Source organism: Lissotriton helveticus, chromosome 1_1 (assembly GCF_964261635.1).
Source record: "Lissotriton helveticus chromosome 1_1, aLisHel1.1, whole genome shotgun sequence".
Lineage (NCBI taxonomy): Eukaryota > Metazoa > Chordata > Amphibia > Caudata > Salamandridae > Lissotriton > Lissotriton helveticus.
Genome location: NC_136057.1, coordinates 1,735,163,892 through 1,735,178,258, shown reverse-complemented (window position 1 = coordinate 1,735,178,258; position 14,367 = coordinate 1,735,163,892). Strand labels below are relative to the sequence as shown.

The following is a 14,367-nucleotide window of genomic DNA, read 5'->3' as shown; positions in this document are numbered from 1 at the left end:
TCAGAGAACAACAAGGACAGTGTGCGGAGCTTAAGGAACAAGGACAGTGTGAGGAGCTTAAGGAACAAAGACAGTGTGAGGAGCTTAAGGAACAAGGACAGGTTTAGGAGTTCTGTCACATAGACAGCATGTGAATTGAGAGACCACTGGGTAACAGGGACAGTGTGTGCAGCCTAGAGCAAAAGGACAGGCAATGTGAAGGGTCTGGGAACGTGGACAGTGCAAGGAGCTTGGAGCACAAGGGAAGTGTGAGGAACTTGGTGAACAAGGACCAAGCAAGCAGTTTGGGAATGAGAACAATGTGAAGAGTCTTGGGCACATCACAAGACGCTGTGAAAGGTCAGCGAATAAGGACAGTGTGAGGAACTCTGGCACGTGTTCAGTCAGTGTGAGGAGCATGGGAAACAAGGACAGGGTGAGGAACTCTGGCACGTGTTTACACCGTGTGAGGAGCAGGGGAAACAAGGACAGGGTGGGTCGCTTGAGGAACAAGGACAGTGTGTGGGGAGCATGGGAAACAAGGCCGTGTGAGGAGCTTGAGACGCGGACAGAGTGAGGCGTAGGTCACATGTACTTCTATTGTAATGGCACATTGACATTGTATTTATATAGCACTTATGACCCCTGACTGGCACTGAAGTGCTTGGCGGCGAGTTGCACGCTATTCCAGAACACAAGGTGCGAGGCTAGCACTGCAGACTACTACAGAGAGCATTCCTTCCTTGTTCATCACTTGTGGATTGTGTTACAGGTGTGCTTGTGAGATGGCATGCATTTATGTACCGTATCTATTGTTTTGATAGGGAAGGATTCATCGAATTGGATTAGTAAAGAGATGTGTGACACCTCCTGTCAGTTCTGAACTTTAAAGACAGTGCGGGGACCCTGGGGGGATAATGAGCGAGGTCCGAGCACATGATCGGTTACAAAGCGGGCTCGCTCTTTCCACGCTACTTGTAATATTTACGAGTGCATCACCCTGGAATCCCCCCGCGGGTTGAACTCTCGCTTCACAGCCCTCCCTGTGCTCAGAAGCCGTCGGTGACACATGCCCGGCGCTGGGAGATTCCCACCCCAGCCTAGGTTCGTCGACAAGGCAAAGCCCCCTCGCCTGAAAAGTGAGCGCGAGGGGCGGGGGTGAGGAAATCCGGGGGCGGGAAGGAGGGCCGCGCCGACTGGAGCTGCGGGCTCACAAGTCCGTCTGTCGGATACTGAGGCGAGACCCCGAGGCAGCCGCAAGCCAGGAGACACTTGTCGCAGCAGCTGAAGACAGTCTCTCTCTTATCTTTTAAATACACATTTATCGGTTTCAGCATGGCCCGGGCTTGGGAACTTACGCTCTGTTATATGTTCCTTGGTTGCTGCGTTACCCGTTGCTCAACAGGTAAGTCATGGGGCTTTTCTGTACCTGGAGCTTCCCTCCCAAGAAGTCTGAAGGAGAAGCAAAGGAACATGTAAACATGTCTATTTATAGGTCAGCAGAGAGGGGCAGTGGGCTGTGGGTATCACTAGCCACTGTGGGTGGGGTCAGGGTGTCAGGGCAAAGTGCAAAGCGCCTGACTCTCAGCTTCGCGGGTTATCGGCAGCTCGAATGATGCATTATAGCGACATAAATACACAGTTTCCTGTTATGTATCCTGTGTGTATGCTTACATTGATAAACGTTTGATTAGCAAAAACAATTGTTGCCACTCAAAGTAAAGCAATGGGGTTGAGCTGAGCTCGCAGGCGCGTGCTGAAGGAAGAGCTTGAATGTCGGAGACTCGCGTCAGCAGTACAGATATCGAGAGTTTGTGAAGATAATTCATATCTCATCTCTCTCTCTCCTCTCTAGTTATATATATATATATATATATATATATATGTATATATATATATATATATATATATATATATATATATATATATATATATATATATATATACATATATATATATATATATATATACACACATACACATACACACACACATATATACAAACATATATATGTATATATATATATGTGTGTGTGTGTGTGTGTGTGTGTGTGTGTGTGTGTGTGGCTTGGGGAGGGTAATAATTGTATTTTCTGATAAATAGTAGGGTACATAGGGTACAGATGCTTTCAGTCGGTTATTGTGAGATGTCAGTCGGATTTCAGCAGGACTCTTTACATATGCACAGAGAAAAACGCACACACCCACTCTGTTTTGAAAGTCCTCAAAAATATTGCTTATTTTACAAAATATTGTGTTTTCCCTCTTAGTACTCCTACCAATCCACATTCCTCTTCCTTCCCACTGCTCCTTAGGCCCCTCAAATGCATCCTGCTTGTCGTTTAGTGCATTGAAACCTTATATGCCAGCCTGATTGTTGGGAAATCTGAAGCTCACACACGCCCAATCTTACTGACCAAGCTACGTGTGTGTGTGTGTGTGTGTGTGTGTCCACAATAAGGTGGGAGTTACCCTTTCACCTGGAAAAGGAATGGGTCTATAATCAAAAACAACAAATTTCCTTTTCCAGCATTTGCACCAAAGGAAATGGTCCTGATGGGCCTCTACCTCAAAACAGAATATGGGTAAAAAATGTTGGGTCTGGTCTATGCGTGAGTTACCAAATTTACAGGCTTATATAAAACAACAATAATCAACATAAGTGTATTCAAAGGACATAAGTGTTAAAATTTCATCATTTTATTAGAATTATTGTTTAAAAAAAAACAGCAAAGCTTGCTGATTATACAATGTATACCATAGTTCAAAACAAATCAAAACATAATATTCATAAAAAAATCCATTAAAAACATGCACCATTACACAGTATTATAAAAATTCATAAATTTTCATCAATTTAAAAAAAAGAACAAACAAACTGTCGACGCGGCGTTTCGGTGCCAAACACAATCTTGCACCTTCTTCAGGACTTTGTTCATAACATTGATTTCTAAAAGGAAACATGTAACAATAACATTCCATTAGGTCCAACTCATGTCTAAGGCTTAAACTTTTTTCCTTTAACACTTATACATTCTTATCCCTAAGATTTGGTAACCTCGCCAGACTTTTAAGGAACTAAATATAAGCTAGGGTCCTTTCAGGTCATAAATCACTAATCAGGGAACCCGTACCTCTTTACTCATGATGACATCTCCAAATGACTGTCTCCTAGATGGACTTGGTGGGTCCCATCTGAATTAAGCTAAAAATCAAGAGAAAAGAAATGATGCTTGTGTCCTTTTCTAATCTATAGTCTCCCATTCAGTTTGAAAACTATTTGCATACCTAGGAGTTATTTCCTTCCTGGCAGTATCTTTTCAATCTCTGGAGCTGTTTGTCTCCAAATTAAAATTTTATTTCCTTCCCTGTGTATTATAGAAAAGAATATAAACATGCCCTCAATCTTAAGTCTTTAAATTTACACATTCCCCTCACTCTCAATTAGATGTTACCATGTTTTACCTCACACTTGGGTATACGGCGAGGTCTCCTTGAGGTTAAAAATAGGGACCATCTCATTCCCTGTTCAGAGAGAAAAGATTTTTTTCCTTTGTCAACCTCTATATAGTAGACCCAGGCTCTATCCATAAAGTACAATATCTTTTAGGCCTTACCAATATGTCTTTATTAATCCTTATTGTAGTTGGGGGACGCCTTAGGATGTTGGAGGTTCCCAATGTTCTAAGTTCTTATCTATAATGTAATCAGTGAATTAGGTTTCTATCAAGATCCAATTTTCATTATTTAAACCCTGCTTCTACAGGTGGGTCTTACCTTAGTTCAATCAGAAAGACTCCTTGATAGTGTAAATTACGGCAATATTACACATATTCATAAAGCACTTTTTAATTGCAGAACACAGAATGTCATCTGTATGATAAAGTGCCCATGTGAAATGGCATATATAGGGGAAACCCAAAGAGAAATAAGATTAAGGCTCAATGAACACAGGTCGGCCATTAGGACTAAAAAATTGACAGCACCTCTAGTAACTCATTGGCTGGAAAAGGGACATCAGATCGATGATCTGAGATGGTGCATTTTAGAAGTAGTTAGTCTGAATAAAAGAGGCGGAGACCTGGTGAAAAAACGTAAAAAAAAGGGAACAATATCACATGTCCAGATTCAGTACTTATAAAACAGGTTTAAATAATAAAGAAGAGTGGGAAAGAATTTCGTGAAGAGATCTTGTTATTAATAATGTGAAATTCTTACCAATTATTTTTTTTTTAATCGCCATAAAAATGAAAAACGGCAACACCTTAATTTTTACACATAAGAGTATCGCACTTTTAAGCAATATGAGATACATATGAAAGGACTTCTAAGCACTTCATTGATTGTTACAGGGAAAGTATAATTAAAGTATATCCATTATAAGATGGCGGCTGTTTTCAACAGCAAAAACTGAGCTTGTTCTCAATATATAGTTTATGTTTGAACGATGTAGGGACAATAAAATATAAATGCAGCTATGAAATGGGGACACATGGATACAGAAAAGCCCTAGGTAGGACCGGCAGATTAATAATGTGAAATTTTTACCAAAACTTTGTACAATTTTTTTTAGAAAAATCGGCATAAAAATGAAAAACGATAACATCTCAATTTTATACATAAGAGAATCGCACTTTTAAACAATAAGAGATATATGTGATAGGACTTCCAAGCACTTTATTGATGGTTACAGGGATTATATAACTAAATAATATACATTACAAGATGGCGGCCGTTTTCGACAGTAAAAACGGAGCTTGTTTTCAACAGATAGTTGATGTTTGAACGAAATAGGGACAATAAAATAGAAATGCAGCTACGAAATGGGGACACATGGATACAGAAATGTCCAGAATAGGACCCATCAAATAACAATACCTAAATTAACATGATGTTTAAAAATCGGCGTAGAGACGAAAAACGGCGATATTTTGATATTTTAATTGTACATAAAAGACAAAGGACAAGATCTTATTCTTCTGTCACAAGTGACACATGTACAAGAACATCTAGGCACTCCATTGGAAGGTATTGGGACTGGAGAATCGAAAAAATACCCATTACAAGATGGCGGCCGTTTTCCGACGTAAAAAACTGAGCCGCATGATCATTAAGTGATGTGCAGGAACAGGTGAGAATTGTTAAGCAATTACCACCTGGTATAAAAATGGGGTGATCCTCCTAGGTAGTCAGTTGCAGGAAAAGGAACGGAGAGGGAGGACGCCATGCCAAGCTGATACTACTGATCAAGTAAGTAGGGGATTCTGAGAATAGTCTAATGAGGCAGTAATATAAGCTTAAAGACAACCTAATGGTAGGGTATAGATGGGGTAATAATGAAATGTTTCCCTCTCCATACTTTTCCACAGTTGGAAATAATTTTAAAACATTTCCTAACCAGTGGCCCTTGACCCCAATGAAGAGGAAAGGAGGATTTTTTAACTATCAAGGAGTCTTTCTGATTGAACTAAGGTAAGACCCACCTGTAGAAGCAGGGTTTAAATAATGAAAATTGGATCTTGATAGAAACCTAATACACTGATTACATTATAGATAAGAACTTAGAACATTGGGAACCTCCAACATCCTAAGGCGTCCCCCAACTACAATAAGGATTAATAAAGACATATTGGTAAGGCCTAAAAGATATTGTACTTTATGGATAGAGCCTGGGTCTACTATATAGATGTTGACAAAGGAAAAAAATCTTTTCTCTCTGAACAGGGAATGAGATGGTCCCTATTTTTAACCTCAAGGAGACCTCGCCGTATACCCAAGTGTGAGGTAAAACATGGTAACATCTAATTGAGAGTGAGGGGAATGTGTACATTTAAAGACTTAAGATTGAGGGCATGTTTATATTCTTTTCTATAATACACAGGGAAGGAAATAAAATTTTAATTTGGAGACAAACAGCTCCGGAGATTGAAAAGATACTGCCAGGAAGGAAATAACTCCTAGGTATGCAAATAGTTTTCAAACTGAATGGGAGACTATAGATTAGAAAAGGACACAAGCATCATTTCTTTTCTCTTGATTTTTAGCTTAATTCAGATGTGACCCACCAAGTCCATCTAGGAGACAGTCATTTGGAGATGTCATCATGAGTAATGAGGTACGGGTTCCCTGATTGGTGATTTATGACCTGAAAAGACCCTAGCTTATATTTACAGCCTGATTCATGTACGGGCCGTTTTGCGTGTCCCTAATAGCGAATCATAGCGACTCGCTATAGAGGAAACGCAAAACGGCATTCATGTACTTTTCGGGGAAAAAATAGCGACTCGCACGCGGGCGCTAAAGCCGTTAGCGACCAACTAAAAACGCAGAAAAATCGCTATTCCCGGCTACCTGCGATCGGGATTGCGACTCGCAATCCCGTGCGATCGGGATAGCGACTCGCAATCCCGTGCGATCGGGATAGCGACTCGCATTCTCGCGCGATTGGGAAAACGGGAAGACGCATTCCGAGCACCGTGATGACATCACATCCAGGAAGCAGGCAGTTCCCACCCCCAAACACCACAGTGACGCTATCCTACGAGTGAGCACGTCGGAAAGCAGACGCCTAACCAGCGATAGCGACTCCAGAAACGCCTGAAATAGCGACCGCCATGTCTGAGGAACCTGTCCCTGGCCCCAGCAACAGCGCAGGACGAAAGCGCAAGCTCAAGTTCTCAGAGCAGGAGCTCGAGAACCTAATTGAAGGGGTGGTGGCCAACCATGACAGGCTGTTCGGCCTGAACTCCAGGAAGGTCCCAGAGCAGGACAAGCGGAGGATCTGGCTGGGAATAGCCTCCAGCGTAAACTCGGTGGGTGTGGCCGATAGGTCATTGGAGGAGCTAAAGAAGCGCTGGTATGACCTCCGAGGTCGTGCCAAGGAGAGGGTGGCGGAGCGCCTTGGTGAGGCATCGGGCACTGGAGGTGGCGGACCGACAGTCCCACCCAACACACCCCTGGAGGACCAGGTTGAGAACACCTTGGAGAGGGAGGCGTGCGTTGGCGTGACCCCTCTGGACTCCTCCCGCCCCACCCAAGACACCCAAGGTAAGTGGCATGCGACTGCGACCCTGTCCCCTATGACCGTCCCTGACCAAATAGGCTCACTCATTGGCCCTTAGTCATGCCTATGTTGTGCATCAGGAAATGCCCTGAAGCATTGTGGGAGATGTAGTATGTCCACAATGTAGTAGTACCACAATGCAGCCAGAAAGGTTCCAAAGTACGCAAATCCACAGCCATCCAGGGAATGTCACCCAGCATGCATGTAACATCTGCACGTCTGACAGTCACATGCAACTAATGAGTATCCACTTACCCTCACAGGTGGAGCAGATAGCAGTGACAGCGAGAGGCTGCAGATTGATGAGGAGGCCCAGGAGGAGGACTCACAACCCGAAACCCAGGCACCAGCCCCTGCCGCTGCACCAACACCAGCAGCCAGGCCCCCCACCATACCTGCTCCTGCATCTGCCGCTGCACCAACACCAGCAGCCAGGCCCCCCACCGTTGTGGCCCCTGCAACTAGCATCCCACCAGCAGCCAAGGCCAGGCCCCCCACCGTAGCTGCATCTGGATCTGCCGCACCACCCGCAGCCAAGGCCAGGCCCCCCACCGTAGCTGCTCCTGCATCTGCCGGCCCACCGGCAGCCAGAGCCAGGCACCCCACCAATGTGCCTCCAGTTCCTGCCGCACCAGCAACACCTGCTGCGACACCACCTGCAGCTCGTGCAACGAGATCTGGGCCTGCGACAGCGGCAACACAGCGGCCGATCAGCAGGAGGGGCAATGGGCATCTCCATGCCTGTATGAGCGTCGAGCGGCGCATGCTCAGAATCCACCAGCGCCAGTCGCAGCAGCAAGGAGCCATCCAGCTCCAGCTGCACAAAATTGGCCGCAATGTGGCGGGAGTTGGAGACAGGATGGACCGCATGACGGCGGCCATGTGCCGCATGACTGCAGCCATGGAGGATAACACTGCTGCGCTCATCAAGCACCGCAGTGTAGCAAGCAGGCGCCACCACCAGCTAATGAGCCGGCTGTCGTCCTATAGTAGGTCGAATTATGTGGCAGCAAATGCCACCACCCAGTTGTCGCGGCGCTCTCTCACCCAGCAGCACCAACTGGTCCAGTGCTGCGAGGACATAACCAGGGTCCTGCAGCACCTAACCACCGCCGTGACGGCACTTCACACACCTGTGCTACCGGCCACTGTAGGGGGAGACGATGCCAGTGAGGGTGCCTCCAGCGTGAGCAGCCAATCTGCCACGCAGGTCCCGCCACCTAGGCGCAGCACCAGGGCAACGCCTGGTACAGCTGCCCAGGATGAGGATGAGCCTCACAGGCGCCTGGGCATTACGTGCCGGAGGCGCCCTTGACACTGTCTGAGGGACACTGCCACAGGCTGACGCTAAGCCTGCCAAGAACCTTCTTCACACTGCAGTATGCAGGAATACTGTAATTTGTAAATAGTTGAAACCATAACCTTTTTCTTGTGAATGAAACAAATACATTTATTTTGCTGCACACATTAGCCTTGTGTAATCATTACATTTTGCATGCAATTGTGATATGTGGGTTGGGGGAAGAGGGTGGGCTAGAAATTGTTCGCTGTGATCTGGTTGCGACGTCTGTGGCCTTCAGCCGGGTTCTCCCCGCGTGCATGGTGCGCATGTGCTGGTGGCCGGTCGTCCCCCTCAGATTCACTGCCTGAGATGTCAACAGGTATCCGGCGCTTGGTTGCAATGTTATGAAGCATTGCACAGACAGCCACAATGCGGCAGCACGCTGCAGGACTGTAATACATCGCCCCACCTGTCTTGTGCAGAATACGGAACCTGCTCTTGAGCAGGCCAAATGTCCTTTCTATACAGTTCCTTGTCCGGATGTGCGCAACATTGTAGCGCCGTTGCTGAGGTGTGGCAGGGTTGAGGTAAGGGGTCAGGAGGTATTCCCGTAGGGCGTAGCCACTGTCACCTGAATGAGAGGAGCAGATGTTGATTGCCTGTGCAGCGCAGTTACTTCATTGCAATGTGACATTGTCGACAAAGTGTACTTACCAAGTAGGTGTCCTTCCCCAAACTCTCCCCTGAGCAGTCGTGTGTGGAGTCCGCTGTGCCTGAAGATAAAGGAGTCATGGGTACTCCCTGGGTACTGGGCCACAATGTCAGTGATGATGGTCTTGGCATTGCAGACCATCTGTATGTTGAGGGAGTGGTAGGACTTCCTGTTGCGGTACATATACTCCGTGGCAGCTGGTGGGCAGATGGCGACGTGGGTACAGTCTATGCAGCCGAGGACATGGGGAAAATGGGCGACATTGTAAAATTGTAGTTTTGTCAGGTCCAATTCCTGTTGGCTCGTGGGAAATGTGATGTGGCGGTGGAGCTGGCTGAGCATGGCGTCAACAAAAGTGTGGAGGCAGCGTGACATGGTGGGCTGGGATATCCCCCCAGCAGCGGCTACTATGCCCTGGAAACTGCCGGAGGCCAGGAGATGCAGGCTGCACAATACCTGCACATGTGTGGGCACAGAATTGTTTCGCCTTGTTGGGTGCTGCATGATGGGGTCGAGTTCTTGTATCAGCCAGGTGATCATTTCCCCATTCAGCCTGTATTTAGCATAAATCTGTTCTCTGGTTTGGCCCAGCAAGGTGACCCGCTGCCGGTAAATCCTTTCCTGCCTCATGCGTCTCCTCCGTGCTGCTCGCTGTAGCCTTCGCCGCCTCACCACCATGTACATCCCTGGCATTGTGGAACGCCTAATGCTGCTGCTGAATGTCCTTATGTGTGATTGGTCAGGCCTGGACCTGTTGGTGATTGGCCAACAGTTTTTCAAATTTTACTTAATCATGGCTTTTATGGTTACCACCTGCTTTCAGTTGTCCTTAAATTGCGCCGCGCAAACGTGCGAATTTGCGCTTTTTCGCTATTGTATTTTTTTCATGAATGCCGATTGAGACAATATTGCGTTTCGCTATTCATTTCGCAGATTCCGTGGTTGGTCGCTATTTCCGTATCGCTAATGCTCGACTATCCGGAGTCTGCGACTATTATAGCGTAATCGCTATTTAAATCGCTATTCTGTGTTTGCGAATTCGCTATTTTGTACTTGAATACCGATTCCGTGTTTTGCACCCGCAATTGCATTTTCGCAGCCATTGCGGGCGCAATTTCGCTTCATGAATCAGGCTGTTAGTTCCTTAAAAGTCTGGCGGGGTTACCAAATCTTAGGAATAAGAATGTATAAGTGTTAAAGGAAAAAAATGTAAGCCTTAGACATGAGTTGGACCTAATGGAATGTTATTGTTACATGTTTCCTTTTAGAAATCAATGTTATGAACAAAGTCCTGATGAAGGTGCAAGATTGTGTTTGGCACCGAAACGCCGCGTCGACAGTTTGTTTGTTCTTTTTTCAAAATTGATGAAAATTTATGAATTTTTATAATACTGTGTAATGGTGCATGTTTTTAATGGATTTTTTTATGAATATTATGTTTTGATTTGTATTGAACTATGGTATACATTGTATAATCAGCAAGCTTTGCTGGTTTTTTTTAAAACAATAATTCTAATAAAATGATGACATTTTAACACTTATGTCCTTTGAATACACTTATGTTGATTATTGTTGTTTTATATAAGCCTGTAAATTTGGTAACTCACGCATGCCAGACCCAACATTTTTGACCCATATTCTGTTTTGAGATAGAGGCCCATCAGGACCATTTCCTTTGGTGCAAATGCTGGAAAAGGAAATGTGTGTGTGTGTGTACATATAGGCTGGGGTTCACGATTTTTAAAAGAGAAAAAATGCTTCCACTTCAGCTTAGAATTAGCCCTATTTATTTTTCTAAACTTCCCTCTTAGGTGTTTCTAAATGTTTCCAAGCATGAATGGGTCGAGTGACAGATACACTGATGGGTGGAGGTTTCTCGAACAGCACATATGATCTCTATATATTACAAACTGACAGCGCATTGGGCAGGTTGATAGATGCACCCTAATGGGCTTCACGCTATTAAATCCACAGGCGAGATAAAGGCAGGTAGGGTGAATGCGGGGGGGGAGGGGGAGAAGTGGGCGGAGGCAGGCACAGGCACAGACAGCAAAACACAAGAAGAGGGAGGGTTCAATGACAAACGTATCAATCAATAGACAGTAGATGTTCGGGTAGACAGCACCTACCCCCTATTTTCTAATGGTGGACGTCGTTTCTCTTGCCAGGAAGTTGGGCCCCACAGAAATAGGCGGAACAAATCCCGGTGTAATTTTCTGACACCTGGACACTTTCAGCAACGCCTGCACGTTGTCTGCTTTCAGTCTGAGCAGCAATGCACAGGCAGACAGGGGCTTTGTTATTTTAAACTCCAGCTGAAGCTAAGGGGACATCAGGCCTCCTTTTGATTGAGTATCCTTGCTGGAAGCTATCTGGAACAGGGCCGGACTGGCCGTAGTGGGCACCGGGCAATCCCCTGGTGCGCCGCATGGGTGGGGGCCGGTTTGGGGCCCATGGGTGCCGTTTTTGTTACAGGGCCGGTTTTGCAGCAAAACTGCAAAATCGACCCTGTAACAAAATCGGCCGAAAACTGGACCTGGCAAAGAGCTTCACAGCACCCACAACCCTCCCCCGGAATGGGGGGGAGGGGCGGCCGAGCACTTTGCCAGGGCCGCTTTTGGTTCCCAGTCCACCCCTGATCTGGAACCTCACACCTAGCTGTAAATGCACCGAAGGGGAAACAAAGGATGACAGCTTGTTATTGCTTCACAGCTAGTTAACTCCTTCGACGCTATTGACGGAACGGTTCCGTCACGCCCCTCGGGTGGGCTGTGCTCATGACGGAACGGTTCCATCACGGCCCCCGTTTCATTAAGCGCGCGGGGCTGTGACGGAACCATTCCGTCACAAGCACAGCTCACCCGCGAGCCGTGACGGAACGGTTCTGTCACCCGTGCAGGTGAGCCGCGCGCCCTCCAGCGACCGTTAGCGCTGCGGCGGAATAGCCGCCGCAACAAAGGTGTTAAGAGAGGCATGCTTGAGGGCTACAAGGTGTCAGAGTCACATTTCCTTCATAGCTTGCTCTATTAGAAGGAGTCAAATTTATGAACTGCAAGTAAATAAGGTATCTATGTGTTTAAAGCAGTAACCCACTTACTCATCTACATAAAATAAAAATCTGTCATCTGCATGTCACATGATGTGCTTTTCAGGGGACATATTAACCCTCTATGCTACTTTGATTAAAAACTGGAACTTAATACGCAGATCTCTCCAGCAAGTGCATTAACCTCCAGCGTTATATTACCGTTATTATTTCCCCTGAGATTTACTGGACACACAAAGATATATACAGCAGGTGCCTTAACCCCATAAGATAATTCTAAATGCCAACTTTGCAACCAATTAAGCAGAACAAATTTACGTCATGCTTCTCCTTGTTGCCAATTTCTTTGTGACAGAGTTAAAAAAATTAAATGCAGAAGTTGCGTTCCAGATTTAGCATCGAAGTTGCGCCACTTTTTTGACACAACTCCGACTCAAAATCTAATTTGTTAAATATTGTAATGCCCTCAAATGTGCTCATCATAGACCTATTAAGCATAGGATTGAGGTCTTAAGATCTGATGTCACTTCTTGTAATGTCACTTCCTGTGAGGTCACGGGTTGCGGTGCCACTTTCTGTGATGCCACGTTTGACATCACGCTCCGTGATTTCACTTGCATTCTCCCTAACTTGGATAGTCCTCGCACTTTTCTTTAGGACTTGAGGTAATGAAAGAGAAAGGAAAGAGAACTAGAGAAAGGGATGCAAAATGGATGAGACAAATAGAAAGTGAAGCAGAGAAATGAAGTAGAATAGAGTGGGTAAGAGCAAGTGAAAGAGCGGAGATTCTGCGTGCATGGGCTGCCCCTGGTCTTGAATGTTTTCAGCGGGGCCGGGTTCTGTCATTTCCTCATTTTGGAACATTTACTGAAGGTGGAGAATCTTTTGCCACATACAGCCTGACCCAACCTGTATGAGAGGCTGGTTTGTCATCTCAGTGGTGCCCTCTACTGCACACTGAGCATCTCTGCCGCTGTGAAGACCACATCATGCCCTCAGCTCTCAGCACCCTCAGCCGTCTGCCTCAATCCTACAAAAGGCATCCTGCTCAGGGTACTGACAACGTACCCTTTCTCCAGTTCAGCCCATCCTAGAGCTAGAGTACGCATGCGAAGCATGCATCTAGCTCGACAACTATTGTCGCCCGTCTCCTGGGAATCTGAGACAGGGGATGGGCACGAGCGCCGATTTCTCCTCGTGAGCCCGCACGGCGCCGTGCCCATCTCCTGTCTCACATTCACAGCCTCTCTCAATCACACACAGCCACACTCACGCATGCGCACAAACACACACAAACACACATGAAGGCACAATGCATCATGACGCACTTACAGACACACAGCCCCACATATACACACGCACAGCTAACAGACATACAGTCACACATATACATACACACGCACAGCTACACACGCGCACACACACACAGCTACACCCACACACGCGCACACACCCCCATTCCCCCTCCCCTGCCGCCACCCCCTGCTGCCACCCCCACTACAACTAAGCCCCACTTACCGCATGGGTGCAACTCCGGACTTCAGCCACCACCGCGGGGCTCTCCCTCGGGCATGGGTGCCCCGCCCACGTCACCACTGCTCCTCTCCTGGCCAGCCATTCCGTGCGCGCGAGCTTCCAGCAGGAAACGGAAGTCCCGCCCCACGGCAGTGTTCGTCACGCGCACGTCTTGTTATGCCGGGATATGCGTCACCGGTGGGTATTTTCTCTGGTGACTCGCTTACATCAGTAAGTCTCCTACCATGCGCCCTAGCAGTCACTGATTTTTTTTCTTCTAGTGCTTGCTTGTGCGTGCACTAGCGGCGCGTGTGGCTTCTGCTGTTTTATTTAGGTAGAATATGGCATATACTAACAGTATTATGCGAGGTGGCGCGCGTTTTTGTAGTGTTCACGTAAAAAAAAAATTGAGGGTTTTCTTTGATGTCACGGCTAGGTGGGAGGCTCGACTCTGTTTCGGTCATGCTCCGTGCGCTGCTACGTCACATTTGTCACAGTGAGTGCACTAAGCCCCCCCAATCTCCCTGTTTCAGGGACAGTTCCCGGGCGTGCCATGGCGCGGGCTGCAATGGGGGGGGGGGGTGGACTGGATGCCTCTGCCCATAGGCGGGTAAAATCAAATCTCACCGTTGCCCCTCTCCTCTTTCTGAAATGGGGATAGCAGAGAGAGCAACGCGCCGAGTCGAGTATGGCCACGGTTCACTGCACTGTGCGACCAGCAGCGGTGGCATTAGAGCACAGCACAGGATGTCCGTGGCATGGGTTAAGGG

General features: G+C 46.8%; 1 protein-coding gene across 5 annotated transcripts in view; it reads left to right on the top strand.

The window, feature by feature from the left end:
• Positions 1 to 1,168: 1,168 nt before the first annotated feature.
• Positions 1,169 to 14,367, top strand: part of LOC144833854 (intercellular adhesion molecule 1-like) — a 499,750-nt gene continuing 486,551 nt past the window's right edge. Inside the window, exon 1 of one of the 5 annotated variants that reach the window (XM_078689197.1) lies at positions 1,169 to 1,384. In XM_078689197.1, the coding sequence (XP_078545323.1) occupies positions 1,315 to 1,384 (70 nt within the window). In that variant the 5' untranslated portion in view covers positions 1,169 to 1,314. The remainder of the gene's footprint in view (positions 1,385 to 14,367) is intronic. The other 4 variants (XM_078689198.1, XM_078689194.1, XM_078689195.1 and 1 more) reach the window with 4 other exon arrangements.